Consider the following 27384-nt stretch of genomic DNA (forward strand, 5'->3'; position numbering starts at 1 on the left):
TGACAAGAATATTTACTTCATTAGGTATTTTTACCTGTAGTCAAATTTAGGACACATATCCCAATATCCTAATAGCTTACAAAAGAAAGCATAAGAAGCAAAAAGATGAGGAGGTGAGTTTTATGCTCGAAAATAATGAGAAAACAATGTAGAATGCAAAAAGTTTGACTTGTAATGAATACCTTGAATGATTGCCATGGAGAGTCATTTGGCTCACCACTGCACCAGTAACAACTTCATATATGACTTTTGCATCTCCTTGAATTATAATGGATTTGAAATTTCAATGTAATGCTCCAACAATGACAAGTAAGAAGGCTTTGGCCTCAGCTGCTTTCACCTATTGATCGTGAACCACATGTGTCGCGAAGCTTGCTACCTTACCTTCACAATCTCGAGCAACAGCAACACAACATTTGCCGTGAAGTAATGTCCTTCGACACAAACAAAGTATAAGAGGAGGAATACTAGAGGAAGAGATATGTTATAGTTTCCACTTTCCAACTCTGTTAGAGGAATACTGTGATCGCTCTACATCTTGCCCAACCACGTCGCTCCGTTAGGATTGAGTCTCCTTAAATGTCCTTTTATATGAAAGGATATAAGAGGGATTTGTTATGTTTGAAGGACAATTGCGTCGAATCACAATTTCGAAATATTTTTTAGAATTTTTTCACCTAAACTTTTTTTGTTACAAATTTTACCTGATTGATAATGTAGAAATACTAGTTTTTTTTTTCACTAATTTATTTTCAATATATTTTTTTCTTTTGAGTATCGACTACAATGGTCATTACAAAGACATTAATATATCGATACGATGTGATGAGCACGATAACTGCTGAAATATTATTGGTCTAAAGCCCGATGAAACTAAATGGCCTAAAGCCCACATAAACTACTTTATTTATATTCAAATTCACTTTCATGTGATCGAACCTGGACATTCCTGCGGAGTACATGCATTTACCTACTTAGCTTAAAAACTTAAAATTAATTTGGTGGGGCGCCAGGACTGAGGAGCTGAGTTATAGACCCATTGCGCGTTAGCCCGGGGACGAATCATCTGCGGGCAGGCGGCTTACCTGCCATTATAAGTGCCGTGCGAGAGAGAGAAGGTTCACCGCTAGAGAGAGTTTAGAGAGAGAGAGAGATGGCGAGAGAGAGCTGCCTTACTCTAGTTGCAGTAGGAGCTGCCGTCGGAGGTGCTTTAGGTGGTGCCGTCGGTAAGTTGTATCAATCAGTTCATTGAGAAAAAAAAAAAGAACATGTTAAAACCCCAAACCTTAAAATCCCTAACCTGTGTAAAGGTTGGAATATTTGTACTCATCAATCAATCACTCTTATGTTTCTTTAGAGGTTTACTTAATGTTTCTTATGTGGGATTTATCTACATACATACATACAAAGTTTGTTAGAACAAGATAAATTCTATCTTTTCATTATGTATTGCTTCAAGTTCACTTGTTTGTTATAGTAGAATTAGGAACTGTTTTTATTTTTACCTAATCCAATACTCAGCCAAGATATCAATACTCTATTATGTATTGCTTCTCCCCTAACACTTAAATTTTTTTTTTTTTAAATCACCAATTACGTACTTGTATTCACACTACAAAAGCACTAATCTTGATTAGCATAATTCCGTGTGCTACTTTTTTTTTTTGTTTTATAGGGTTTGGCTATTCTTGAGTTACTGGTCGACCAACTATCCCCAATGGCTAACCTCATCTCTTGTCTCAAAAATTCAAAGTCTTACTTTTCAGTTACCGTTAGTTAGACGACGCTTTAGTCCAATTTCTTTGTCTATAATTTCATAGATTTTTGTAACTAAAAATATGAGGCGCTATCTTATGTTATAGTGTGTCGTGTGACCCTTTGAGAATCTGAATAATTAAGATAATTACTTTTTTTTTTTTTTCCTCTCCAGGAGCCGTGCATGGGACTTATGAAGCTATCAGGTTCAAGGTGAGAAGTTACGAACCCTTCTTTATGTGAAACAAAGTTAGGCTATACTTGAGAGATTTAGCATCTCTGAATTTGATCGAGGCACTTTCTCTTTTCTGCCACTTTTCACGTATAGTTCTTGACATGAATATACCTTCTGCTCGTCAAATCTACTGCTTCACATGTTATTTATTTTGTCACTGGAAACTTTCTCAACTATCTATAACCTAAGGATTAACTGTTAGCTGAGATAACGACAGAGATTTCTACTTTCCGTCCATTTGAACGTGAAACTTTATATCATTCCAGGTACCAGGATTACTAAAGATTAGGTACATCGGGCAAAGTACTCTAGGAGGTGCAGCTATGTTCGGCCTTTTCTTGGGAGCTGGCGGCTTAATACACTGTGGCAAGTCTTATTAGAGAACCCCATTTCCTTTTCATGTCATCATAGAAGTTTATCAGAACATCCCAGTGCAGAAAGAATTAGGCTTTTTTTTTTCTTACTTATGCCTATCGATTTCGCAATATTTGTTTCTATATTTTATGCTTCTCCTCTGAAAGCTATTCAATTATACAAAGTTTTCACTTCATATTTCAGTATTATATCAAAATGAAATTTATTTCTTCCTCTTACTCGATTTTCTTTTGAATCAAATTTGTGTTTTTGTTGAAGACTGAAAGTGCAATAAATTAGTGATCACTCCATATTGTGTGGTACACACCCGAAGAAATGTTGAGAGTGAACAATCAGATGGTTTTTTACTTTTTCACCCTTATTTCTTCAAGTATTTCTCATTTCTCTTTTTCTTCATGGGAAAACGATTGCAGGCAATCGCCCGAACCTTTCATCGGGGAAAAAAAAAATCATGGTGTGTTTGGAAGGCGGAGATTCATGAGTCCTTGGGATTCATGATTCCACGGATTCATGAATCCTAGTAATATTTTTTGGCTTGTTTGGCAACTAAAAATCCTATGATTTATTATTATTTGAGTATTTTTAAAATTCTTTAGAAAAAATATGATTTTTGAAAAAAATAATGATTTTGAAAATAAATAATGATTTTGTAGAAGGAAATATTTTTTTTTTGTTGATTTTAAGTTTGAAATTTAGGTTCATTAATCCAAAATCCTAGCAAATCCTAGGGGGTAAGGTGGGATTTTGGTCCAATACAATTTTTGGAATTAGGAATCCTTAGGATTCAAGAGTCCTAGGATTCAAGAGTCCTAGGATTCTTGGTAGCCAAACAGACCAAAGATTCATGATTCCTACCAAATCCCACTTTTGATAGGAATCCTACTTAGGAATCCTGCAACCAAACACACCATCAGTTTATTTTCCTCTCTTCTCCTTCCACCACCACATCCTTCTTTTTATCTCTCTTCTATTGTTCTCCTATCTTCTCTTTTTTTCCCTTTATTTCTCTTCTTTGTACTCTCTCTTTTCTGTCATGCACATCACATCCTCTCTCTCTCTCTCTCTCTCTCTGTTCTCCCTTCTCTCCCTCGTATTGTAAGTTGTTCTAACGAAAGGGAGAGTGCTGGAACGCTCCCAAACCCCAAACAAATTTGGAACTTGGAAGAGGGCTAAATTCCAAACGAAGTAGGATTTGCCCTCATACACTATTTGAAGTCCTCTAAAAGATGGACCTAGGCTCATTAAGTGACATGAGTGGATTAATCACCCATTAGGTTTGTCGAACTTTTAACTATAATTTAGGCCGTCGAATTGGGGCACAATGAAAAGTCTCTGCAACATAAAGACGTAGTCCATCAAGATTGACTCAGGAGGTATATTTATTCTTGGGCCCAAAAGTTATTAAGTTGTCATTTGCCCCTTAATTTTCATCTTCATCTACCCCTTAATCAAGATTGACTCAGGAGGTACTTTTCTTTTTTCTTTCGACAACTCTAAAACTACAAAAGCAATAGATCAAAATAAGGCATCATTGATAGCAGCAAATGGGACAGCACAAGATACATCATGAAGATGTGATGAGCACGATAACCGCCTAAGATAAACTTATAATGAAAGAGGCCTAAAACCCAACAACATGAAAGAGGCCTAAAATCCGACATACTTATTACATTATTTATACCTTTTAATAACCCAAGTTCAATAACAATGGTGGATTCCCCCTCCCGTGAAATCGAACCTAGGATCTTCAGGTTTTTGGAATTTATGTCTACCACTTTGAACAACTTGGGCAACCGAAGTGTTGATCTGGTTGTATATTTGTTGTAATTTAGTTGTTTGTATATTTTTGATTGATGTAAGGCTTGCCCCTAAATTCTGTAACTGAAAAATGGGTGATTGCTGGCAAAGACCTTAAAATTCTATTTGGGGTTAAGAATTCCTAAACATTAGGAGATTGTTAAGAGAAATTCCCCAAAAAAATTTGACTGGTCAGGAAACCATCAAGAAGTAAAAAAAAACATAATTTTATTTGATTCAAACTTCAAAAGAATCCTTTTGGACCTTACCATTTTGTTTCTAAGATAATCATTCATTCAAAGTTGGAAAAAAAAACAAAAGAAGAAGAAGAGAGACTTTCTTATGGGGCACTGGGTCTGTATATAAATTATAGATAGTTTCTCCGGTGATAGTTGTGGTGGTGGTGGTGGTGGTGGTAGAAAATGGATGGGAAGGCATCATTGATAGCAGCAAATGGGACAGCACAAGATGATCAAGTGGTGTGTTATTCACCAAGTATGATAACAACAAATGGAGTTTGGCAAGGTGATGATCCTTTGGATTACTCTCTCCCTCTCTTTATCTTGCAGCTTACTCTCATCGTCGTTACTACCCGTTTCCTTGTTTTCATTCTCAAGCCTTTTCGACAGCCTCGTGTCATCTCTGAAATCATTGTAAGCTTCTTTTATCAAATTTACCTTTTTTCTTTCTTTTTGGGATTTTGTTGTTAAGGATGGTTTGAACCCCTAACCTCTTGAGACGTATCGCTCAACAATGCTGAAACAATTGATTTATAAAAAATTAATGCCCTAGAAATAGTTATCTATTATTTATATACGGAATTTTATTCGAAACAAAGTCATATTCCCTAAAACTCAAGATTGTTTGTTATACAGGGTGGTGTGGTTTTAGGTCCATCGATGCTTGGAAGATACGAGACTTTCGCAAGAAGAGTTTTTCCTCTTAGAAGTGTAATGGTACTAGAAACAATGGCAAATGTGGGTCTTCTTTACTTTCTGTTTTTAGTTGGTGTTGAAATGGATTTAACGGTTATAAGACGTACGGGTAAAAAGGCGTTAATTATTGCTTTAGCCGGTATGGCTTTACCATTTGCTATAGGAGCTTCGGCTTCCTTCTTTCTACCAGCTCCAAGTGAAAATGTTAGTAAAGGATCGTTCTTCCTATTCTTAGGTGTTGCTCTCTCCGTCACAGCTTTCCCTGTCTTGGCTAGGATTCTTGCAGAACTAAAACTCCTAAACACTGAACTTGGAAGAATAGCTATGTCTTCAGCTATTGTTAATGATATTTGTGCATGGATTTTGCTGGCTTTGGCTATAGCATTAGCCGAAAACGATAATGGAAGTCAAAAAGTCGAAGCACCATTAGCTTCATTATGGGTCATACTCTCGAGTGTCGTATTCGTTCTATTCTGCATCTTCGTGATACGTCCGGCAATTGCTTGGGTTATAAGAAGAACGCCGGAAGGAGAAACTTTCAATGATTTCTATATATGTTTGATATTAACAGGAGTTATGATATGTGGATTTATAACAGATACAATTGGAACTCATTCGATATTTGGTGCATTTGTTTTCGGGTTAGTGATTCCGAACGGGCCATTGGGAAGTACTTTGATAGAGAAATTGGAAGATTTTGTGTCTGGTTTGTTGTTGCCTTTGTTCTTTGCTATAAGTGGATTGAGGACTAATATAAACAGTATGAGGCATCCAGGACAGTGGGGATTATTGTTTTTTGTCATAACTTTGTGTAGTCTTGCTAAGATTTTGGGGACATTCTTGATTTCTCTTTTCTATCAGATGCCATTTAGAGAAGGAATTGCTCTGGGTTTGCTTATGAATACTAAAGGTCTTATTGAAATGATAGTTCTCAATGTGGGGAGAGACCAAAAGGTACAATTTCATAACTCATCTCTCTTACAAACCACTTAGGGTTTGTTTAGCAAAATTGTATTCGAACGATAGAATTTATAGTACGTTATATACATGTGTTTTGTAGGTATTGAATGATCAATCGTTTGCAATCATGGTGATTGTTGCTGTAATTACGACCGCCATTATCACTCCGACAGTGACCGCAGTTTATAAACCCGCAAGACGTTTCATCCCTTACAAACGAAGAACAATTCAAAGATCCAAACAAGACGGTGAACTACGCTTATTAGCCTGTGTCCATACCCCTCGTAACGTTCCAACCATTATCAACATCCTCGAGACCTCATACCCGACTAAGAAATCACCCATTTACGTTTATGCCCTTCACCTCGTTGAACTTACGGGCCGGGCTTCAGCCATGCTTATTGTTCATAACACTAGAAAGTCGGGCCGCCCTGCCTTAAACAGAACACAAGCCCAATGTGATCACATTGTGAATGCATTTGAAAATTACGAACAACACGCAGGATCTGTCTCTGTTCAACCACTCACAGCCATTTCTCCTTACTCGACGATGCACGAAGACATATGTAATCTAGCTGAGGATAAGCGGGTATCATTCATTATTCTTCCTTTCCATAAACAACAAACAATTGATGGAGGAATGGAATCAACAAATCCTGCATTTCGAACTGTGAATCAAAATGTACTAGCAAATGCACCTTGTTCAGTTGGAATTCTTGTTGATCGAGGATTAGGTGCTTCAACAAGAGTTACTTCTACCCACATTACCCACCATATTGTTGTTCTTTTCTTCGGTGGGCCTGACGATCGAGAAGCATTAGCTTATGCTTCAAGAATGGCAGACAACCCGAACGTTAGCTTAACAGTTGTTCGATTTTTACCGGGAGAAGATGCACATAGATGGTCAGTACAACATGAAGATCATGAAACGAAAAACCCCCGTGTTTTATCAGTTGTTACTGATAATGACAGAGAGAGACAACTTGACGACGACTTTATTTGTGATTTTAGAATGAAAACATCAAATAATGAATCAGTTATATATACAGAGAAGATCACAAATAATGGAGAAGAAACAGTTGCTGCAATTAGATCAATGGATAGTATTCATGATCTTTATATTGTTGGAAGAGGACAAGGAGCAATCTCTCCTCTAACAGCTGGGCTTACTGACTGGAGTGAATGCCCGGAGTTAGGAGCGATCGGCGACTTACTAGCATCGTCGGATTTTGCAGTGACAGTTTCTGTTTTGGTGGTGCAACAATATGTGGGAATGGGACTTCAAGGAGATGTAGCTGGGACACCTGATAGCCCAACACAGCAACAAACTGATCAATATAGCAGTTTCAATATTCATAATGAGCAGCAGTTCCAGCCTAGTAGAGATACAAATGGCAATGGTTTGCAACCATGGCAACAAGGTAACCAATTTCGCTAGACGATTGTTGAAGAATTAAAGACCCAAATGTGTACAATCTTTCCTTCTTCGACTCAACAATATCGAAAGAGAGAAAGTATCTAAATTGTGTAACAAAGAGGGAAAGACGGAAGGGGGAGTGAGAGAGAGAGAGAGAAGGATTCAAAGATGTTATGATCAATATGTCTTCTTTTACATCTGTAAGTATAGTATGTGGAGCATTTGTTAATTGTATAGGAGTAACTGTTTGACAAGTTGAAATTGATCTGTTTAATAAATCATTATAAGATCACCGATAATCGACAAAGGATATTTTCTCTGCCGGCAGCACACCACCACCATCTCTCTCACTATTCCATCTCAAACATGTAGCAAAAAGTTTGTAACTAAAACCTTTTGTGATGGCAATATCTGGCTGGCAAACTATTGTGATGCCACACAGTCAAAATTAAACAGAGGGGAATGATATTATAAATGCATTTCAAATGAAGTATGAATGATGGGAAAGATGTTTAGTTCTTAACCATATTTCTATAGGATGAGCTTAGAGCCGAACTTACTTAGGTTCAGGAGAATGTAAGAGGAAATTTGAATTCGTGATACTGAGAGCTCCATTTACGGGGTTCGCTCATAGAGTCATAGCCACCAAAAAAATCAGGACCGGCCCTGGGTACTAATTATTTTATTTATTTTTGTTGAAAGGGGTACTAATTAAGTAACTACTAATTAAACCTTTCTGCTACAGACTAGCGTAACTAAATGTTCAAAAAAGTTCGACCATTGCCCGTTTATCTGTGATGGAATAGTTTGAAACAAAAGTCATATATTTAAAAAAAAATTATAACCGTTGAACGTCGTCCATAAGGTACGGAAATATCCTTAGCAAGAAGTCTTGCATAGTCTCTACTGATAGACACAAAAAATATAGACGCCCACCGTGGGGCTCGAACCCACGACCATAAGGTTAAGAGCCTTGCGCTCTACCAACTGAGCTAGACGGGCTTGGTGATATGAAAATAACTTTAATTCCTTGGAACCTAGATAAAAGTAGTGTTCTGCTCAACCCTTGTATGTTAGAAGGATGCTTGCACCCTCGAGCATACTTTTGTCAATGACAAACGAGAGAGGATTTCACCTAAGTATATCTCACAAACAATTGGAGTCTGAAGACAGAGCAAAATGCCTCGCCTGTCTGACGAGTATTGTTGTAACTATCCGACGAGCCCTAATGTGCTAAACCAATGAGCCGGGAAACTTTGATGAGATTAGACTAACAATTGGCACTCTAATTTTGTCAAGTGTCCGAGCCAGAGCCTGCCTGCCTGCCTGCCTGCCCTTTTATCCAAATAATCTAAGAGCTTAGGTGCTCCAGTTGGGCAATGTTAGTGAAAAAAGTATATAGTCCATTCGACCTATTCCCACTCCAAGCCCCACATCTTCATTGTTACCAGCAGCTCGTCCAAAAGAAAAAAAAACGAATGCCTCGTAAAACAAAATCTCCCAATTTGGGTCTCAATTTCACCTTTACATTTACTTTGAGATTCAACATTCCAACTTCTTCCAATTAACAAAATCGCCCGAAGATATTTTTAAGGTGAAGCAGGGCTCCCAATTGTTTAACTTAAGACCTCCACACAACTATTGATCTGCAATCTCTCGAGTATTTTGTGGATTATGAATATACTCCCGAACGTAATTTTTAAAATTTCGAACTTAAGATTTTGAACAACGATGAAATGACAAACTCTTATACGTTTTGTGGGTATGTTGGCGATTAAAGGTTTGCATAAAATTTGTGAGTAGACAGGATGGAAAATTGAAAGCACTATTTAAACTAGATTATGTGATAATCTTAATTATCGAGAAACAAAGGTGTAATGTAAGTGTAAGTAAAAGAATGCAGAAATAAAAAAAAGGAGAACACATCTGTATAGTTCTTTATTTCCCTCTTTCAAATTCTTTGTTATACAAAATTTCATGTGATAAATTGAATGAAAACCAAAAACTCCATGAACTGAAAAAGTAAGAAAATACTAAGAAGAAGAAGATCAGACAACCACCATGAAAGAATCGGACGACCCGAGTGGAAATTTGTAAACTTTCTGACCAAAAATTCAGACCACATCAAGAGTCAATATAATTATCCATCTTTACTGAAATCAAATTCTTCTTCTCTGATCAACTTTTCCTTCTCTTATTTTCTTCTTCAGCTTTCTCCTCAAGTTTTCTCTGTTTTTCAAAATCATATCAATAAATCATCTGTTTTTTTAACACAATTAACATAAAAGAAGCAATCTTTAGTTTCTTACCTTATTAGAATCATCTTCAATTTGAACTTCAGTAATGGGGTAAAGAGATGAAGATGCAGATTGAGATGGAGGTAGAGATGGTGATGAAGATGAAGATGGAGATTCAGATAGAGGGAGAGATGGTGATGAAGATGAAGATGAAGATGGAGATCGAGATGGAGATGGAGATAAAGATGGTGGGTATCTAATCTCCCAAGGAGAAAATTGTTTTACTGGAGATGATAAAGATGTAGTTAAATAACATGATGATGATGATGATGATGCACCCAAGTAGTAACATTTTTCTTTTCCTGGTGAGGTGGTATCAGAAGATAACCCAAGATTCAAATTTTTGATTGTTCTTGAAAGTTGTTGGGTTTGTTCACAAATCATGGTAGACGAATCTTCTTCCCGGTCTATTGTAGAATCAACCATGGCTGTATCAGAAATTGCAGTGGTACTGGAAGTTGTGAAAATTTGAAATGAGGTGGAAATCAAACGAGAAACAGAGGTGGGTGTGGTGGTGGTGGTGGTGGTGGTTTCTTGTTCGATCACGGGCACAGTGGTGGTGGTGGTGGTTTCTTGTTCGATCACGGGCACAGTGGTGGTGGTAATGGTGGAGGAATCAATCTCCATAATTCCAATGGGGGTTGTAGAAGTTGGAGTTGGAGTGGAAATTGTTCTAGGAATGATTGTAGAAGGAGGAACAGAGGTGGTGGTGGTGGAGCTCCTGAGAGGGGGCTCATTGGTGGTGGTGGTGGTGGAGGAGGGATCAATCTCCATATTTTCTCTTCTTTCTCTCTCTCTCTCTCACTATGGAATTAGAGGAATGGGTTATTGGCTGATTAATGGGGCAATCAGACAAGTGAAAGATTGAAAAAGAGCTTAGATTATAAAGGAGAAAGATAGGAAAAGGAAACAGAGAGAAAATAACGGTTAAACCTAGCTTTTGGTAGTTATACTGGAAGTTGATATCTTTAACTACTAACTAACTTTCTTGATTCTTCATCAATCAAAAAAGTAAGAACCATCTTGATGTACCACCATTAGATGGTCGCCACGTTTACTTCAAAATTAGGTTCCCCAGTTTAGTACACCCATCAAGGATGAGTGGGATAAGGTTCCACCTAAAGGCACTTGGCGGGATTGCTACTCGACGAGTGTCAATTCGGGTCGGGTACAGCCTCGGTCAGGCACCTAGGTTGCCCAACCCCCTTTGCCCTAATTTTTTTTATGTTCTTCGTGTCTTCTCTTTCTTATCATCATCATTACACCATCACAGAAAAACCTTGATTCCAAACTCATCATCATCGATCTACAACGAAGAGTCAGACAGAAAAAAAATCTAGTTTTCTCGAGAGAGAGTAAAATCATGTTATTTGTAGTTAAAATTTGGGGGTAGTTTAACAAAAGGAAAGAAAATCTGAATAGCCTCATAATGAATAGTCCAAGGCCCAAAGCAAGGGTTCAGACTGGATCAGTCCCAGACCTTTCAGACTGCTCCGACTCCCAAACCTTTCATATTGGTCCGAGTCCAAACCCCTTGTTTTGGCTCTCGTACTGCTCGGTCCTTATCCTTTATAATATACCAGCGTGCCAACAGGTTGCTTGGGGTCAAATGTGATTGACTAAGGTCAATCTCCTCTGGCGGGTGCGAATAGTAATTTGATCAGGTCAATCTTACACACGTAGAGGTAGATTGTTTCTCGACTATCAAGTGGTCAGTTATTTTTGTTTTGATGAAGTGGTCAACTATAAAAGTGCTTTAAGGGGCAGTTAGTGTATGTTAATGTCATAATTGAAACAAAACCTATTTCTCAAGGAAGATCTTCATACCCTTCTCAACATAAAACTTAATCCTGATTTCAAACCTTAGGGTTTGCGAGGTAAGTCTGTGAATCATTTCTGGGTTATGGGTTCCTTGTCATAGTAATTGATACTTATGCCCTAATCTCATAATCATCCTGAATCATTTCTGTTAGGTTAACTATATATACTCTGTTTCACTAGTTTTATAGGTTGAAAATGTACTCATTTCTTGCATGTTTTAAGTTTAAGAGTAAGCATAAAAGGAGTGGAACCTTAAAATCGATTAGTTTCGCCGTGAATGACCTACAAGAAGAGAAAAGAGAGATAGATATTGATCATATAAGTGGATTACCCGACGACATTTTATTACAAATTCTTACTTTAGTTCCTATAGAGGAGGCAGTTTTGACGAGTTTCTTGTCGAAGAGATGGAAACCCTTATGGATTGAGCTTCCTCTTCTAGACCTAGATTTTATATCATTCTCTAAGAGATTTAATAAGCTATCCTTGGATGATCAAACAAATCTATTTCTTGAGTTTGTTGAATATGTGTTTTTTCGTAGTAAGATCAAACAATTTCCCAAACTTCGACTTGGTTTTGCCATGGCTTCCAAAGTCTATCGTCGTCGAATCCGTAACTTCATTAGATTTGCTATGAAAAGTAATTGTTCATCACTTGATTTAGAAGGGACTTTCTCGATATCCATCTCCACTTTACTTCCATATTCGTTCCGAAATGAATCACTCAACGATCTAAAGTTAACCAATTGCAAGTTTACATCCTCTGTATATGAGAATTTTGTCTCACTTAAGACGGCAATTATGACGGAAGTAAAACTACTCGACGACTCAGTTTACAATTTGATCTTGAATTCTCCGTGTCTTGAAGAATTACAACTAATAAAGTGTCGAATTTCCTCGCATCTTCAACTCCATCACCCAAGATCGAAACTAAAGTCCTTGGTGTTGTATTGGTGCGACATGGGTAGTGATGATGGTAGGTGGATTGAAGTAAACATTCCAACTCTTTCACAATTTAAGTTTGCAGGCATTTTTCCTGAACATATTTCCATCGTCAACGGAGAGAATCTTATTGAAGTTGCACTTGACCTTATGGGTTTTGACTTGCAACGGATGCAGCTCCTCGACATTCTTAAGGGTCTCAATTGTGTCAAGATTTTATCACTATGTAGCTGGTGTCTTAAGGTATGTTACTCTTGTTTGACACATTTGAATCCTAATATTCTACTTTATTTTTTAGGTATTGTTGGTGTCTTAGGCGGTACATTCTATATTGTCTAAATCTGACTCGTCTCAGTTTGAGTATGTAGGCTTTTGACGCCGACTTATTTACATTTGACTAAAACGTGCTCAAAATCAGCACGAGACAGTCATTCACATGACTCGGATAAAAGATAAACAATTTGAAATTTGACTCAAATAACTTCAGATCTTGAGTCAGATTTCGTATCTTACAGAACAAATAAATATGTGCGTTTAAGTATTTGTAAGCCTATCTCGAAGGATACAAAATTCATAAGCCTATGGAAGTGGTATAAATGATACAAAATGCATTGTAATATGATTTTAGAAGTCTTTTCTCGATTGGTTGTTGTAGGGTGAAAGCTAATTGATAAATCACACGTAAGTCCTTACTGAAATAATATCAATTTTTTTTAATATTATTCGTAAATGGTTGTTTGCTTCGATTTTGAAGATCCTAAGCGAAATTTCTATGACAATAATGCCTACTACATTCAACAACTTGAGGCATTTAATGGTAGAATCGTGGTCAGAAAATAGCACAATTCTTTGTCTAGAGGGCCTTTTACGGAGTGCTCCTTTTCTAGAGACTCTTTCAGTTCATTTTCGTCATGTGAGTATCAATTAAACCTGCAAACTTTAAATTTTCATTTTTTTTGGCACATCTAATGCTTTTCTTGGGATAGTTTGGTGGGGTTTTGCAGGAGTTGAAGGATGATAAAATATTGTCATCGACATTCTGGAAACCACATTTGCTTCGTTCTGATTTTGTAAGTCATCTTAAAAAGGTCGAGATAAAGGGTTTTTATGGCGGAGCAAACGAAATGGAGCTCGTGAAAATTATGCTAAAGAACTCATTAAGTTTGGAGAAAATGATAATCCGTAAGGAAAAAATGAAATCAAGATATGAAATCGTGAAACAACGTGGCGATGAAAACCATTTGAAAATTTTGCAGAGGCAACAGGAAAAGATTATCGAGAATGTAGTCGCCTTTGCTCGTGGATCCTCAGTTGTCCAAGTCATATTCGATTAAGACTTTAAGAGATTGTTGGGTCGTAAATTAAGTTCTAAACTTGGCGTTCGATGATATAGGATGGTGAGAATTTTATTTCGATTATACTAACTCTTCTACTGCAGAATTTTGCTTTCCACTTTTCAGAATTTGTGTTTAAGATTATATGTTCAGAACTCTGAACCATATAATGATCAGTTTATTTGATTAAAACCTTAGACGACAATGTCATTCATCACGAATTATAAAAGATGAATTGAGATAGATCATTATGGATGGGAGTGACAATCCTCGGGAACCCATGAAAGTCTTTGTAGTTTGTACTCGTAAAAAAAAATCAAAAGTTTCTTCGACCTCATGTTTTGCCAAATCAACTCGAGGATTCATCTTTCTTCGACCCCAACGGTCATAATAGGAGCTCTCCCCGGTTGGAGTTCCCAGAGTGGACTCTCGCCTACATAGTTAACGGAGGTAAACTAGACCCGTCAACGTGAAACCGATTTCTTTCTAGAATTGATTAAAGAATCAATAATGAGATTTTATGACCTCTAAATGGCATGTGCTAATGGCGTCGAAATTTTGAAAGATAACAACAAATAGTGATACCAAACTCTGAACTCAATCTTTTCGATCATGTCTATTAACTCTGAACTCAATCTTTTCGATCATGTCTATTAACTCTAAACTCAATCTCTTAGCATCGTGTTACTATTAGTGTCGATATTAGACACGTTGCAGTAAAACGTAAAACGACAGTCAACGTAGAATCTATTAGAGTATTACTCAAGAGAAATCTAAATCTCCTCCTCAAGAGAAAATCAAATCTTTGGTTTCAAATCAAAAGGATTTGCCAAGTAAGCTTGTGAATAAATATGGGCAGGCACACCAATTTATGACCATCTTTCCTTTTCATATTTCTCTACTTTCATCTCCTGTTGAAACCAAGCTTGAACCTGTAAGTAGAACCCCCATTGTTGTTTTTCTTCTCAAAGTTAGGGATTTTGATATGATTCTTGAAGTGGGTAAGATACAAATGGGATTTTAATTTCTAGAATTCATTCTTTTATCCATTCCAAAGGAAATCATTTTCTGCATGAACCTTAAACCCTTAAATGTTTACTATGGTCTAATGGTTCCTTGTCATAGTAGATGATACTTATACCCTAGTCTCATTTCTGTTAGGTTATCCATACTGTTCTTCACTAGGTTTAGGTCAAAATGTACCCATTGTTTGCATGTTTTATGTTTAACAGGAGGCATAGAAGGAATAAAACCTTAAGATGGATTAGTTCCACCATCAAGATCCTACAAGACAAGAAAAAAGAGATGGATACAGATCATATAAGTCGATTACCCAACGAAATTTTAGTACAAATTCTTAATTTAGTTCCTACTGAGGAGGCAGTTTTTATGAGTTTCTTGTCGAAGAGATTGAAATCATTATGGATTGAACTTCCTCTTCTAGACCTAGATTTTATGTCTTTTTCCAAAAGATATAATAAGCTATGCTTGGAGGATCGAAAAAGTATATTTCTTAAGCTTGTTGAATATGTTTGTGTTCATAATGAGATCAAAAAATTTCACAAACTTCGACTTAGTTTTGACCTGTCTGTGTTTGAAGTCGATTGTTATCAAATCCGTTTGTTTATTAAATTTGCTATGCTTAGCAATTGTTCAACACTTGATTTAGACTTTTCGAATAAAATCGAAGGGTTTTTCCGGAGATCCATCTACACTATACCTCAATCTTCTTTCCTAAATGAATCACTCACTCATCTAAAGTTAAACAATTGCAAGTTTATGTCCTCTATGTACGATGTTTTCGCGTCACTTAAGACTGCAATTATGACGAAAGTAAAACTACCCGAGGACTCTGTTTACCATTTCATCTCGAATTCTCCTTCCCTTGAAGATTTAAAACTAATTCAGTGTCGTACATCCCCTTATCTTTATCTCCATCACCCAAACTCAAAACTCAAGTCCTTCGAGTTGGATTGGTGCTCCGATGGCGAAGATGATAGTTCGATTGAAGTCAACATTCCAACTCTTTCACGATTTAAGTTTGCAGGATTTTTCCCTGAACATTTCTCTATCATCACTGGAGACAATCTGATTGAAGTTGAACTTGACCTCCATGATCACCCATTCCAAGACACGCAGCTCAGCGACATTCTTAAAGATCTCAGTCATGTCAAGATTTTAACACTATGTAGCTGGTGTATTGAGGTATGTTACGAAAACTGATTCAAATTAATTATGAAGGCGTGTACATCTTACTGAAATGAAGTCCATTTTTACGATTTTATACATATAATTATTTTATTTTGTGTCGACTATGAAGCTTCTAAGTGCAAACGGTGTTCTAGTAATGCCTACTACATTCAACAATTTGAGGCATTTAACGATAAAACCATATCCAGAAGACAGCCACTCTCTCAATCTAGCAGGCTTATTAAGGAGTGCTCCTTACTTAGAGACTCTCTCGATACATTTTGATCAAATTGATGTGAGTATCAATTAAACATGCAAACTTCGGATTTTCATTTTTTTTTTGCCACATCCAATGATTTATCCATTGAGAAAATTTGATGGGGTTTTGCAGGAGGAGTTTGAGGATTTTATAATATTGAACGATGACGATGAGACATTTTGGACACAAGATTCGCTTCCTCCCAATTATGTAAGTCATCTTAAGAAAGTCGAGATAAAGGGGTTTTATGGCGGAGCATATGAAATGGTGCTTGTGAATCTTATGCTAAAGAGTTCATTAAGTTTGGAGAAAATGGTCATCTATAAAGAAGATATGAGGTCAAGATATGAAATGGTGAAACAACTTGGAGATGAAAACCACCTGAAATTATTGCAGAGACAACAACAGAAGACTGTCGAGAATCTATTAGCCTTCGCTCGCGGATCCTCAATTGCCCAAGTAATTCTTGAATAAGACTTAGAGGGATTCGGATCGTAAATTTTTAATGCTGATTTGAAGTGGGTAAGAGTACTGATTTTGACTTGCCCAAGAGCTTCTCCTAATACAATAAGTAACAGATGAAGACTTCTACAAACTTTTGGTTTTAATGTGTAATTAATAAGCTTTAATGTTTATCTTCTATTTTTGTATGCAAACTCTTCTTCTTCAAATTTGTTTTCCAGTTCAATTAGTCTGATTTAGAGTTAAACATACACACTGGAAGGGGTGAGAAAAAATGGGCCGAACTGATCAAAGCCAAAGGATTGACCGAAATCAAACACTTTTCTGGACGAATAAATCGAACCACATCAATTCAGTTTGACTTCGAATTAACCATTTTAGAATCGCTCAGATACTGCTCGCCGCGACCCTGACATGTTGAGGCCCTAGTATGAAAACATTATTTCAGCTAGGGATAAAAGAACTTTGCCAATTCTTTAATTTTACTTCAGGTGAATACTTGAATAAATCTCACATCATAAACTCTCATTCAAGATGGCAATGAGATTTGAATTTTTTATAAGCCCACAAACTGCAACAACTTGCAAATATCTAAGTGAGATGTCATGTCCACTACGCAGTCTACGCCACCGTACGACACAAGCACATCTGTGCTGTTGCTATGAGATGAGGCATAGTCAGACTTTTATCGTTTGGTCATGTCACAAACCGTTTCGTAGACGTGGCAAACGAATCCATAATACGTCACTTTGGTGTCAACACGACACGACCCGTTGTGAACCATTGTGCCTAGACACTTTAGCTGCAGTGAAAACTGTAAATCATCATACTGCAGACCCATTAGTCTTCACACCTCTCCGCCTACCGGAAATCGCCCAAATTCTTTAGAACTTCTTGTAAAGTCAGTGGAGGGAAATTCACCATCAACAAATATGAATCATGATTTCTCTCTCTCTTCTTTATCCATTTTCTACTATATCCTTTTCAAATTTAATAAATGGGTTTTTCATGGAAGAAAAAGATATACGAATTAATTTTTAGAGAAAGTGTAATTAGAGAATCCCAATAAAATAATTACATTTTAAAGTTAACTGATGGCGGCGGTAAAAAAGATGGACCAATTCTTTTTTGTTTCTAAGAGCAAGTCCAACCTGAGACGGTTGGGGCCCCAGGTCCAACCACAGCCGGCCCTTAGTTAAGGGTCGGCTGAACGTCCCAACAGACCGTTGGAGACGTCTCCAACGATCATGTTGGGACTTACACATGTTTTCGACATCAAGAGATGCTGAAGTTGGAGTCTGAATTTTTGGGGTTGAAGTGAGGCTGAAAATTTTGAATGAAAAATTGATTTTTAAGACGTATGATAAAGTGAGGTTGGACTTGCTCTAACTCCATTATTGAGCGACTAAAGTGTCCCATTAGTTAGTGTTTCTTTAAGTTTCAAAAAACAAAAAAAAAAAAAAAAGTTGCAAACAATTTTAGGTGGCAGTCTTAACTTTTATCCTCTAAATACGGACGAGGTTGACTAAAGCTTCCTCCAGCTCCAAATGAAATTTGAGAACCGACACCAACCTTTTCACAATTTCGTATTAGAAACAAATTTCTTCCATAACCCAATCAGAAATCCCTTTCAACTTGTTGAATTTGAGTCTAAAGAGAGTTTATAGGGTGGGTTTTGATGATTAATTGAATTACAGATTACACAAAAGAAGATATGCCAATATTGAATTGGGGAAGAACAATTTTGATAGCAAAAATAGTATGGATGGGTTTATGTGGATGGATTAGTTCATGTCTCATAGTAGCAAATGAAATTGCTCATTCTATTAGGGCTGGTGATATGGGTCCTTTTCATGTTGGCTAATAATCATAACCCTTCACAGATAAACTTTCTCACTCATCTTCATGATTCATTCATAAGGTTTGTTTTCTATTCTTTCTTCTCTTGTGCTGATTCATTTTTCAGTTTAGGGTTTGTTCTTGGTGGAAATTGGTCTCTATTAAACTAAAAGTACCAAATGATAAAACAAAGATTAACCTAATCGAAAAGATTATGTCAAAAACTTGCTAGGTATCTTAGGAATTCAAATCCATACTAGTTAGAACTTATCTTTTTTTTATTATTTTTTTTTGAGAAATCGACTACGATCTACCTTAGTCATTACAAGGCATTTATACATCATGAAGATGTGACAATATGAAAGAGGCCTAAAGCCGGAGAATTTTATTATAATATTTACTTTATATATTGCCTAAATTACATGGGACAAATCTTGATAGCAAACTGCTTCCACCGAGATTCAATCCCACCACCTCATGGGCTTAAGAGGGGTGTCCAACCGTTATACCAAAGGGTGGTGGACTACTCAAGAACTTATCATGAGAAGTGGACCTAATAGGTCTTGATAGTGGGTAGCTTGATAACTGACATTTACATAACAAAAATGATAGAAGAGGCTACAGGAGTAGACATACTGACTTACATAGGAATCAACCAACTATCGATAGTAAAAAAGTCCATTAAGAGAGAAAAATAGAGTTGACACGGAAATGAAGATCATTAATTTCGTGTAGATATGGAGTAGGCTTTAACTTGCATCGTATTCTAGCATCTCGTCTGAATTTCAGACACTTAGTTTTAAGTATTATTCACATATACCGATATACGGTATATGGATTTGATATCAGTATACCCTTTTTTTTCGTAGCCGTTATTATGTTCTTTATAATCAATTTTAGTAAATATGTTAGTCTGATTCTCTTATCGAAAGATGTGTCTACGCTTTGTAGAAATACAAATTTCTTTCTAGTGTATATTAATCAGTCTTTTTACCCTGAATGTCTAGCTAGGCTTTGAAGAGATCGAAACTGATTGATGGACAACTCATTTCAAGTGTTGGTGCTGGCTGTCTTCTCTATCCTGCATAAACTAAGTTACAAGGTTTAGTAAAACTTCTCGTTATATAATATGCTGAGCTACTCCAATTCCGAACCAAAATTGATAAACAAAAAAAAAAACAGAGTTTTAGATTCTGTTTTCGTACGGAGGTATAGCATTATGTCTAAATCGGTGAATCTTCGGCTAACTGATTTACACTGTTAGGAAGTTGACGTTCCAAATACATGAGATTTGTATTTTTAATAGAAATGAACACCTTATAATATTGATATTATTTCAGGAGAGAAATACTTGTTCGTAATTCAATTAGTTAGAGAATCGGTTTGAGTGTTTCTGAAAACTGAAATCACTACTTAGCTTGGTGTATATGAAATTTCCGACAACTATAAGCTAAGTGAATGCAAACTAAATTCTTGGATTATTTTGATTCTCTTCCATTTTCATCTATATGCTTCTTACTTGTTTTATGTCTTAAAACGTGTACTCGTTTCCCAATTTCTGTTTTGTTTATTGAAACGAAAAAGAGTAAAAGTGCTTCTAGCTTTAAATTGATTCACATGACTGTTACTCTTAAGATGTTCTTCTCTTCATATATCTGAAAGTTCTTTATTTTGATCATAAGCCAGAACAGGGGTCCTTCGACTTTTAGTTATTTCAAGTGAAACTCAACTACGGGGGTGAACGTTAGATTATCGGATCAAATATGACTTTATCCGTATGAGTTTATAGGTCAAAAGTCGATTTAGAAGAACGTGTAGGAAGGAAAATCGACACTTTGTCTAAAATAGGGACTAGTAATAGGTTTAGAACATAAGTTCTAAAAACAAATTTCCGATGTGTGTTTGGTCCAAAATGCAGGCCTAATGTATTATGGTATTAACACCTACAATCCGCCGTGATGTATTATGCTTGGCCATAATGTATTATGCCATACCAAAAACAAGTTCGAGATGAAGAAAAACACGACTAAAAGTTCGAGATATACATCAAACAAAGAACAAGTAATGAATTGTCTTTGATAACACCTCCAATATTTTTGGTCGTTTGTTATATAAGTCTTAAACGGAAAATGATTAAAACATTGAAATGTATCACCGAAAAACATTTCATAATGTGGCAAAACTAATGTAACGAGACACATGGGCGATTTCATTTGAGGTATATGTGATTTCAGGAGGCTTGAATGGTCATTTCCCCCTGCCACACCGTCTGCTCGTTAATTTTAGCACGCAGATGTCTGCTAGGCTCAAATAGACGATCATCTGTTAATGATTCTTCGATCCAAATTGGAATCCGATAACATTATGGAATATCAGATAATGTTAGGTGTCGATTATCTGATTGAAAACTCCACCCTGTAGATCTTTTTGTTTACAAAGAACTCGTCTCAGTGCTAGAACTAATCTCCCCTAGATTGTAATGCTGGGGCCATGTTTAAATGTTAAGTGTTCCAATCTTCATACTTTCGCTCCATTAACAGCATTTTCTTATAGCTCTGGAGGTTTGCAGGAACGTAATTTTCATTGAACTTGGCAAGAACATGCTGAACATTACCAGTCAAAGATTCTGACACTTCAGCAAGTCATCCTTGTTGGAGAAGAGATAAGAACATGTAAAATGGGAAAGAAGAGATAGAAGTTGATGGAGAAATGGTGAATAAGGAAATAAAAAATGAAATGGAGAAGAAGAAGAAACGGGAAGAAGAGATTGAAGATGATAGAGAAAGGCCAGCGCTTTGGGGAAAGCTAAATAGTTTCCGGGGTGTGAAATTTTAAAGGGAATATGTAGAATTTTGAACATTTTCCGGGGAAACTAATTTTATGGGGAATATTTTCTAACACCTCATGTATTCGCCACCTCATCGTCTTCACCGGTGAAGGTCGCCGGCCGGAAATTGGCCGGCCGGCGACCTTCAACCATAAAAAAAAAAAAAAAAATTTCCTTCTCTCTCTCTCTAGATCTGAAGGTCGCCGGGCGGAAATTGGCCGGCCGGCGACCTTCACCGATGAAGACGATGAGGTGGCAGAGAGAAGTGAGGTGGAGAGTGAGAGAGCTGAGGTGGAGAAGCTATTTTGCTTTCCCCCTAAATAAAATTGTCAAACAAAATTGACCAATTTTTGACCAAGTTTTCACACCCCGGAAACTATTTTGCTTTCCCCAAAGCGCTGGCCTAGAGAAATTGTGAGTAAGGAAATAAAAAATGAAATGGAGAAGACTTTGGGGCATAAAGAAATATCTTCAGGGCAGTAGCGTAAAGATTTAGGTCAAGTTGATTTGACCCCAGGAGCATTTTCATTTTGAGTCCAAAAATTGACATTTTGATGTTTGCTCCCTAATCTTCATCCCTTTCTCTCTTCCTCTCTCGTTCCTTCTATTTATCTTTCTCTCCTCTGATTTTCTCTCTATCTTTTCGACGTTGATTTTCTTTCTATTTCGACGTTGATTTTCTCTCTCATTGTTGCTCAATCCCTCTCTCGGACTTGCTCTCTATCTTTATCTTGCTCTCTACTGTTCTCTCTATTTCTCTCTCTCTCTCTCTCTCTCGCCCCCACTCTTTTACTGTTTTCCTCTATCACAATGTTCCCGTGAATGAAATTGTTCCGTTTGCCAGAAATGTGTGACAAAGAGAGAAATAGTGAGAGAGGGAGAGAAGTCGAGAGACTAGATTCAATGAGAGGGGGACGAGTAGTAGAGAGTGAGACAGAGAATGGCATGAAAGGAAAATAAAGAGAGTAGCAGAAAAGAATGAGCAGGAGAGAGAGAGAGAAGAAGAGAGGGTCGATGGTGGGAATGGTGATGGTCAAAAGTCATAGTGGTGAAAATTTAAGGAACAAAGTTTGATCAAATGAATCTTTGATAACACTATTAAAAAGAGAGGATAAATTTAAGGCCCAAAAAAGGAGCCCAAATAGGAAATCCAACCCAATAGGGAATTATATTTCAAAAAAACCCAAAATGTTAGATTACCTCTCTATCCCTCCAAAAGAAATTGTTCCCTCTCTTATCCCTTACACATTTCCCGCCCAAAAGCCTCCCATCTTCCCCTCCCTGACGTCTGACTTGATAGCCGTCAGACACAACCCTCTCTCTTCACTTCACCCGAGAGTGACCAGCCTCTCTTTCATTCCCATCCACACAAACCCACTCCATCTCTCTCTCTTCATTCAAACGATTTCTCACCGTCTCCATCTCTCCTCTCTCCTCATTCAAACCCGATCAGACACAACCATTTCCATCTCTCTCTCTCTTCATTCAACCATCTCCTCTCTATCTCTCCTCTGTATCCTCTCCAAACTAAACCGGTCCATCTCCCTATTCTCTCTTTCTCTTTTTCAAGCGAAACAAGCCCTAGCCATTAACGCCTGTTTCATTCCAAACGTTACCAACCAAACTTATTTAAGCAACCGGATCTACTCATCTTTCTCTCTATTTCGCTCACTTAGAACAAAACCGGTGCTTCTCTCTCGATTTCTCTCTCTTTCAAACACAGGTACGTCCCTGTTCTCTCTCGTCTCTCTGTTGTTGGTAAATCGATTGGATTGTAGGAACATTTTTGGGGTTTTTTGTTTCAGATCTTTGTTTGTTGGTACATTTTTAGGGTTGTGGGAAAATTTGGGGGTGTTTTCAAACAATTAGGGTTTGTTATTTCAAGTTCAGTAGTCTGATCTTGAGTTTTTGAAAAAACATTTAGGGTTGTTTTTCAAAAAAGATTTAGGGTTAAGTTGCTCTACAGTTTGTGATAAAATATTTTTGTTTTTGTTTTGTGATTTCGGAAGCATTTGAGAGTTTATGGTTCTTCATCAAGCTTGTAGGTTAGTTTTGTTTTACCATTTAGGGTTGTGATTCGAAAGTTAGGTTTCTGTGGAGACATTTAGTACTTTGTCTTTGATTTTTACCTAAATGTCTTTGTTGTTGAAGTGAATGATTTGTTTTATCATTCTGGGTTGTTTTGAAGAAATGTTAGAGTATGTTTAGACATTTTGATAGTTGTTTGTGATTTCGGAAGCATGCATTTTCACAGAAAGATCATTTGGGTGTTCATGAATCTTCCTCAAGTTTCTAGGTTAGGGTTGTTTTAACATTTAGGTTTCTATGGTGACATTTATGGGTGTTTGTTTTAACATTCATGGTTATGTAAAAGAAATTAGTATATGTTTAGACATTTTGATTGTGTATATACATTCTGTGTTTGTTTGATACGTGTGGGTGTCTAATACAAAACATAACAGCTTTTGCAGATTACAAAAGATGGTGAAACCAAACACAAAGAAAGGAGATGCTCCTGTTCAAAAACAACAGACACCACTGAGGGCTAGCCCTAGGAAGAGGGCTGCTGAAGAGCCATCCTCTGCTGGGCCTAGCAAAAAAGGCAAAAAAATTGCAAGTCCAAAACAAGCCAAGGTATCTTATTGTATACACATCTTTGACCATGTCCTGTATTTAATGTTTGTGGTTTGACATTTCATATAATGTTTTGGCATATTTGTTAGTGTGCTGACATTCTTTGAAATGTTGTTTCAATTAGTGATCCTTCATTCTTGTGTAGACCAGCATTGGCATAGGCTCTATTGTGTGGACACGTTCCAAAATGATCTGACATTATTTATAGTGATGTAGCATTCAGTGTAGTGTTGTATATTTTGTAGAATGTGCTGACATATCTGTTACTTTTTGTGTGAAGCACCGAGGATATACTTCCAAGAAGAGAGAGCCCATGGTGGAGCCTCAACCAAAAGAGCCTATGGAGCAGAAGAAGAAAACTGCTTTTAATTACAAATGTAATTTTAAAGCAGTTTTCAAGGTGGCGCGGGAATTGTAGTTATATATTACTGAAGAGCAAAGGAAGATGTTGCTTTCTTCACCATTCGGGGCCTTATTTAAGGCAGTGACCAGTTTTAGTTTCCGAACAGAGAATGTGATGGAGAAGCCGAACAAAGCCATCTATGATCTTCTGTACTGCTATGACAAACAGAGCCAAGCCTTCAACATCGGAGGGAAGTTGATTCAGTTCACTCCCGGAGATGTTGCTTTGTTGTTGGGAGTCCCAATGGAAGGACAAATATATGATGCATTCCCAACCAATGTCACCATAGATGTGGCTAAGGACCAGTTTTTGAGCAAGTATTTCAAAGACTGTATTGTTGAGGGAAAGGCTGCATCTTTTGGGGGTCCCAGCATCGAAAAGGCTTTGCATGTGGCTGCAAGAACAAAGGCTCCGGCCATTGAGTTCTTGAAACTATGGATTATGTACATGGCAGCCACATTCCTGTTTGCTTCAGCTGCCGGCTCCTCGGTTGTCGGGAGTTTTTATCACAATCTCCAAACGGAGAGAATGATGAAAAGAGTTTCATGGGCGAGAGCTATTCACTCCTACATGATGGAGAGAATAAACAAGCACTCGGAAGACCCGGCAAAAGCTTCAGGATGCCTGACTCTTCTCCCTGTAAGTATTCATTACAATGCACTTAAATGTTTCATAATTTCTTATAGTGCAAATAAATCAAGTTAGTTTGCTTTGACATTCTCCAAAATGTGTCATCAATCTTTTGGGGCTTCTGTAATGCTGATACATTTTGTAGAATGTTTGGGCAATGTAAAAAATGTGTTTCCATTCCTTGTGATGATACAGAAAAACACTTCTGACCTATTTGTGTTTAATTTATTTGCAGTACTGGTACTGCATGCACACCAGGATCCATGAGGACCTGGTTGGAGAAGTAGGGGTCAGTCCTAGAATAGCTCGATGGATGATCGAGCCATTCTTCCTTAAAGGACTGGAAGAAGAGCTGGAAAGCATTACAGAGGAGCAGGTAATTTGTTGTAACATTTCTTAAAATGTCTCTGTGATTTTAATAAATGTTCTAACATAACTGATGTCTGATTGACATTGTGGCAAATGTTGGAACATTTGTATGAATTTGTTCACATTTAATTAAATGTATGACTTTTTTGAGAGGTGTTGAATAATAACCATATGTATCCCTCCTTGTAGGTGAAGGTGGAGTTGGTGCCAGAGTCTGTTGAAGAGGAAGAGTTGTTAAAGTTCACTGAGAGGGTGGTGGTGGAGATGAATGACGAAGAAGTAGAAAAGTTGAAGGAGGAAGTGGAGAGGTTGAGAGAAGAGAATGAGATGGTAAAGAGAGAGAGAGAAGTATTAAGAGAGGAATTTGAGAGGATGAAGAGAGAGAGAGGAGAGAAGAATGATGTTTTGGAATTTGATTTTGGTGTCGGAGGGGAGGTGGATGTTCGAGAAGAGGTTGGTAGAGATGAGGTGACTGTTGGAGAGGAGGTGACTGTTCGAGAAGAGGTTGGTAGAGATGAGGTGACTGTTGGAGATGAGGTGACTGTTGGTAGAGATGAGGTGAATGTTGGAGAGGAGGTTAGACAAGAGGTGGAGAGTGGAGATAGTGGAGCAGGAAGTAGCCCCAAAAAATCCGGAACAAGTAAACGTAGAACCCAGCATCGAAAAAGAAAGTGATGCCGAAGCCCAAACTGAAGGAGCAGAAATAGACAATAAGGGAAAGAAGGCAATTTCTGATGAGTTGGTAAGGGGTCAATCTTCCGTGGAGGGGCAAAACCAGGAGCAGAAAGTGAGCCAAGTTGCTGGGTCAAGTGAGTAAATGCTCACGCAAATCTTTACTTCTGTTGACATTCCTGTCTTTGCTTTATAAGAATTTGGAAATGTTGGAGCAAATACCAGAATGCTTCAACATTTGAGATACTGTTATAAAAGTAATGAATATTGTCTTTGTTTAGATTAAAGTTGGTTTTATTTCTAGTTTTTTTTTTTTTAAGCAACGTATTAACTTGTGTGCAATCAATCTATCTTCTCTGAAATTCTTACTTACTTGTCAGATGATTGGTATGAACATAAATTGTTCCGCCATCGTTACAAGTTTTTTGATAAACGGTAAGTAAACGAGTTCTATCGTACTCCCACGATGTCTTTTACCACGACAATTGAAGACTTTCTTTTACCACGAACGACAATAGACTGGTCGGCTAAGTAATAAATAAGAAACAAACAAGTAAGTGTTCTTCTCCCACATAAATACGTAAAATGTTTGAACATACGTGATAACGTTTATATATATTGATCAAGAATTGGATAATCATTTATGTTAAGATTTGGTTTTCTATCGAATGTTGACTAGTTAAACGTGTGGTGGTGGGAACAGGTGAAAAGCATTTTCCAAGTTTTTTGAATGTAGGTGAAAATGAGACGGAAGAAGTTGACTTCCAGCTGACTTGGCCTTCAGCTTTCTTTTCAGAGGTTTGTGAAGTGGCAAAAGTATATGAGAACTATGAGATCGTGGAGAACGAAAGTTCTTCTGAAGACGATTTTGTAGATAAGCCAAAGGTTGAAACGGCTGAAGTTGTGGAAAAGAAAGATAAAAACAAACCAAACTCTTTGGTGAAGAGGGTTAAAACACAGCCAAGAACCCGAACCATGACCGAGAAAGCAAAACAACTCGAGAAGAAAAAGACAATTAATGTAGAAGAAATTGTAGAGTTGGGAGGCGGAAGGTCAGCAGCAGAGGAGGAAGGTGAGAAGCTAGGTAACTGGAAAAGAAGCCCGGTGTGGAAGAAGTTGAAGGAACAAGAAAAGGGCCTGTTGGAAGAATTCATCAGGAAAAGTAACAAAAGGTACGAGAAAGTTACTGTAATGTTCATGCATTTACAGATATGTTCGCACATTAATGTTT

At 37.2% G+C, this 27384-nt stretch overlaps 6 protein-coding genes, 1 long non-coding RNA gene and 1 other non-coding gene across 12 annotated transcripts; 6 read left to right on the plus strand and 2 right to left on the minus strand.

Moving 5' to 3' along the window:
- Window positions 1-1000: 1000 nt before the first annotated feature.
- Window positions 1001-3733, plus strand: LOC147541601 (uncharacterized). 2 transcript variants are annotated; one of them, XM_086636915.1, is made up of 4 exons: window positions 1065-1226; window positions 1931-1968; window positions 2257-2356; window positions 3668-3733. In XM_086636915.1, exons 1-4 carry the CDS (start codon window positions 1154-1156, stop codon window positions 3688-3690), a joined length of 234 nt encoding a protein of 77 aa, XP_086493041.1. In that variant the 5' UTR covers window positions 1065-1153; the 3' UTR covers window positions 3691-3733. The 2 variants fall into 2 exon arrangements, with proteins under 2 accessions (XP_086493042.1, XP_086493041.1); XM_086636916.1 differs by lacking the exon at window positions 3668-3733 and having other exon boundaries at window positions 1001-1226; window positions 2257-2583.
- On the plus strand, window positions 3668-7752 carry CHX15 (cation/hydrogen exchanger 15). Its single transcript, XM_086636914.1, has 3 exons — window positions 3668-4815; window positions 5038-6051; window positions 6158-7752. The coding sequence occupies exons 1-3, from the start codon at window positions 4585-4587 to the stop codon at window positions 7493-7495; spliced, it is 2583 nt and encodes an 860-aa protein (XP_086493040.1). The 5' UTR covers window positions 3668-4584; the 3' UTR covers window positions 7496-7752.
- Window positions 7753-8403: 651 nt separating this feature from the next.
- Window positions 8404-8476, minus strand: TRNAK-CUU (transfer RNA lysine (anticodon CUU)). Its single transcript has one exon. It is a non-coding gene; the product is annotated as a tRNA-Lys (tRNA).
- A 905-nt stretch (window positions 8477-9381) lies between these two features.
- On the minus strand, window positions 9382-10625 carry LOC147541604 (uncharacterized). Its single transcript, XM_086636188.1, has 2 exons — window positions 9784-10625; window positions 9382-9703 (listed from the first exon to the last, which is right to left on the minus strand). Exons 1-2 carry the CDS (start codon window positions 10543-10545, stop codon window positions 9653-9655), a joined length of 813 nt encoding a protein of 270 aa, XP_086492314.1. The 5' UTR covers window positions 10546-10625; the 3' UTR covers window positions 9382-9652.
- Window positions 10626-11503: 878 nt separating this feature from the next.
- Window positions 11504-14132, plus strand: LOC147541605 (F-box protein At3g62230-like). Of its 2 annotated transcripts, XM_086636921.1 has the most exons (4): window positions 11551-11648; window positions 12620-12777; window positions 13289-13447; window positions 13521-14132. In XM_086636921.1, the coding sequence occupies exons 2-4, from the start codon at window positions 12685-12687 to the stop codon at window positions 13866-13868; spliced, it is 600 nt and encodes a 199-aa protein (XP_086493047.1). In that variant the 5' UTR covers window positions 11551-11648; window positions 12620-12684; the 3' UTR covers window positions 13869-14132. The 2 variants fall into 2 exon arrangements, with proteins under 2 accessions (XP_086493046.1, XP_086493047.1); XM_086636920.1 differs by having other exon boundaries at window positions 11504-12777.
- Window positions 14133-14675: 543 nt separating this feature from the next.
- On the plus strand, window positions 14676-17005 carry LOC147541606 (F-box/FBD/LRR-repeat protein At5g44980-like). Of its 2 annotated transcripts, XM_086636919.1 has the most exons (4): window positions 14676-14802; window positions 15101-16073; window positions 16189-16353; window positions 16450-17005. In XM_086636919.1, the coding sequence occupies exons 2-4, from the start codon at window positions 15174-15176 to the stop codon at window positions 16789-16791; spliced, it is 1407 nt and encodes a 468-aa protein (XP_086493045.1). In that variant the 5' UTR covers window positions 14676-14802; window positions 15101-15173; the 3' UTR covers window positions 16792-17005. The 2 variants fall into 2 exon arrangements, with proteins under 2 accessions (XP_086493045.1, XP_086493044.1); XM_086636918.1 differs by lacking the exon at window positions 14676-14802 and having other exon boundaries at window positions 14987-16073.
- Window positions 17006-18247: 1242 nt separating this feature from the next.
- LOC147541607 (uncharacterized) lies at window positions 18248-20099 on the plus strand. 2 transcript variants are annotated; one of them, XR_015224323.1, is made up of 2 exons: window positions 18248-18700; window positions 19626-20099. It is a non-coding gene; the product is annotated as an uncharacterized LOC147541607 (long non-coding RNA). The 2 variants fall into 2 exon arrangements; XR_015224324.1 differs by having other exon boundaries at window positions 18261-18700; window positions 19630-20099.
- A 5254-nt stretch (window positions 20100-25353) lies between these two features.
- LOC147541608 (uncharacterized) lies at window positions 25354-27324 on the plus strand. Its single transcript, XM_086636922.1, has 2 exons — window positions 25354-25488; window positions 25671-27324. The coding sequence occupies exons 1-2, from the start codon at window positions 25360-25362 to the stop codon at window positions 26154-26156; spliced, it is 615 nt and encodes a 204-aa protein (XP_086493048.1). The 5' UTR covers window positions 25354-25359; the 3' UTR covers window positions 26157-27324.
- Window positions 27325-27384: the final 60 nt, after the last annotated feature.

This window comes from Eschscholzia californica, unplaced genomic scaffold (assembly GCF_041429995.1).
Source record: "Eschscholzia californica isolate CP2 unplaced genomic scaffold, dmEscCali1.0.p SCAF_4, whole genome shotgun sequence".
Taxonomy (NCBI): Eukaryota; Viridiplantae; Streptophyta; class Magnoliopsida; order Ranunculales; family Papaveraceae; genus Eschscholzia; species Eschscholzia californica.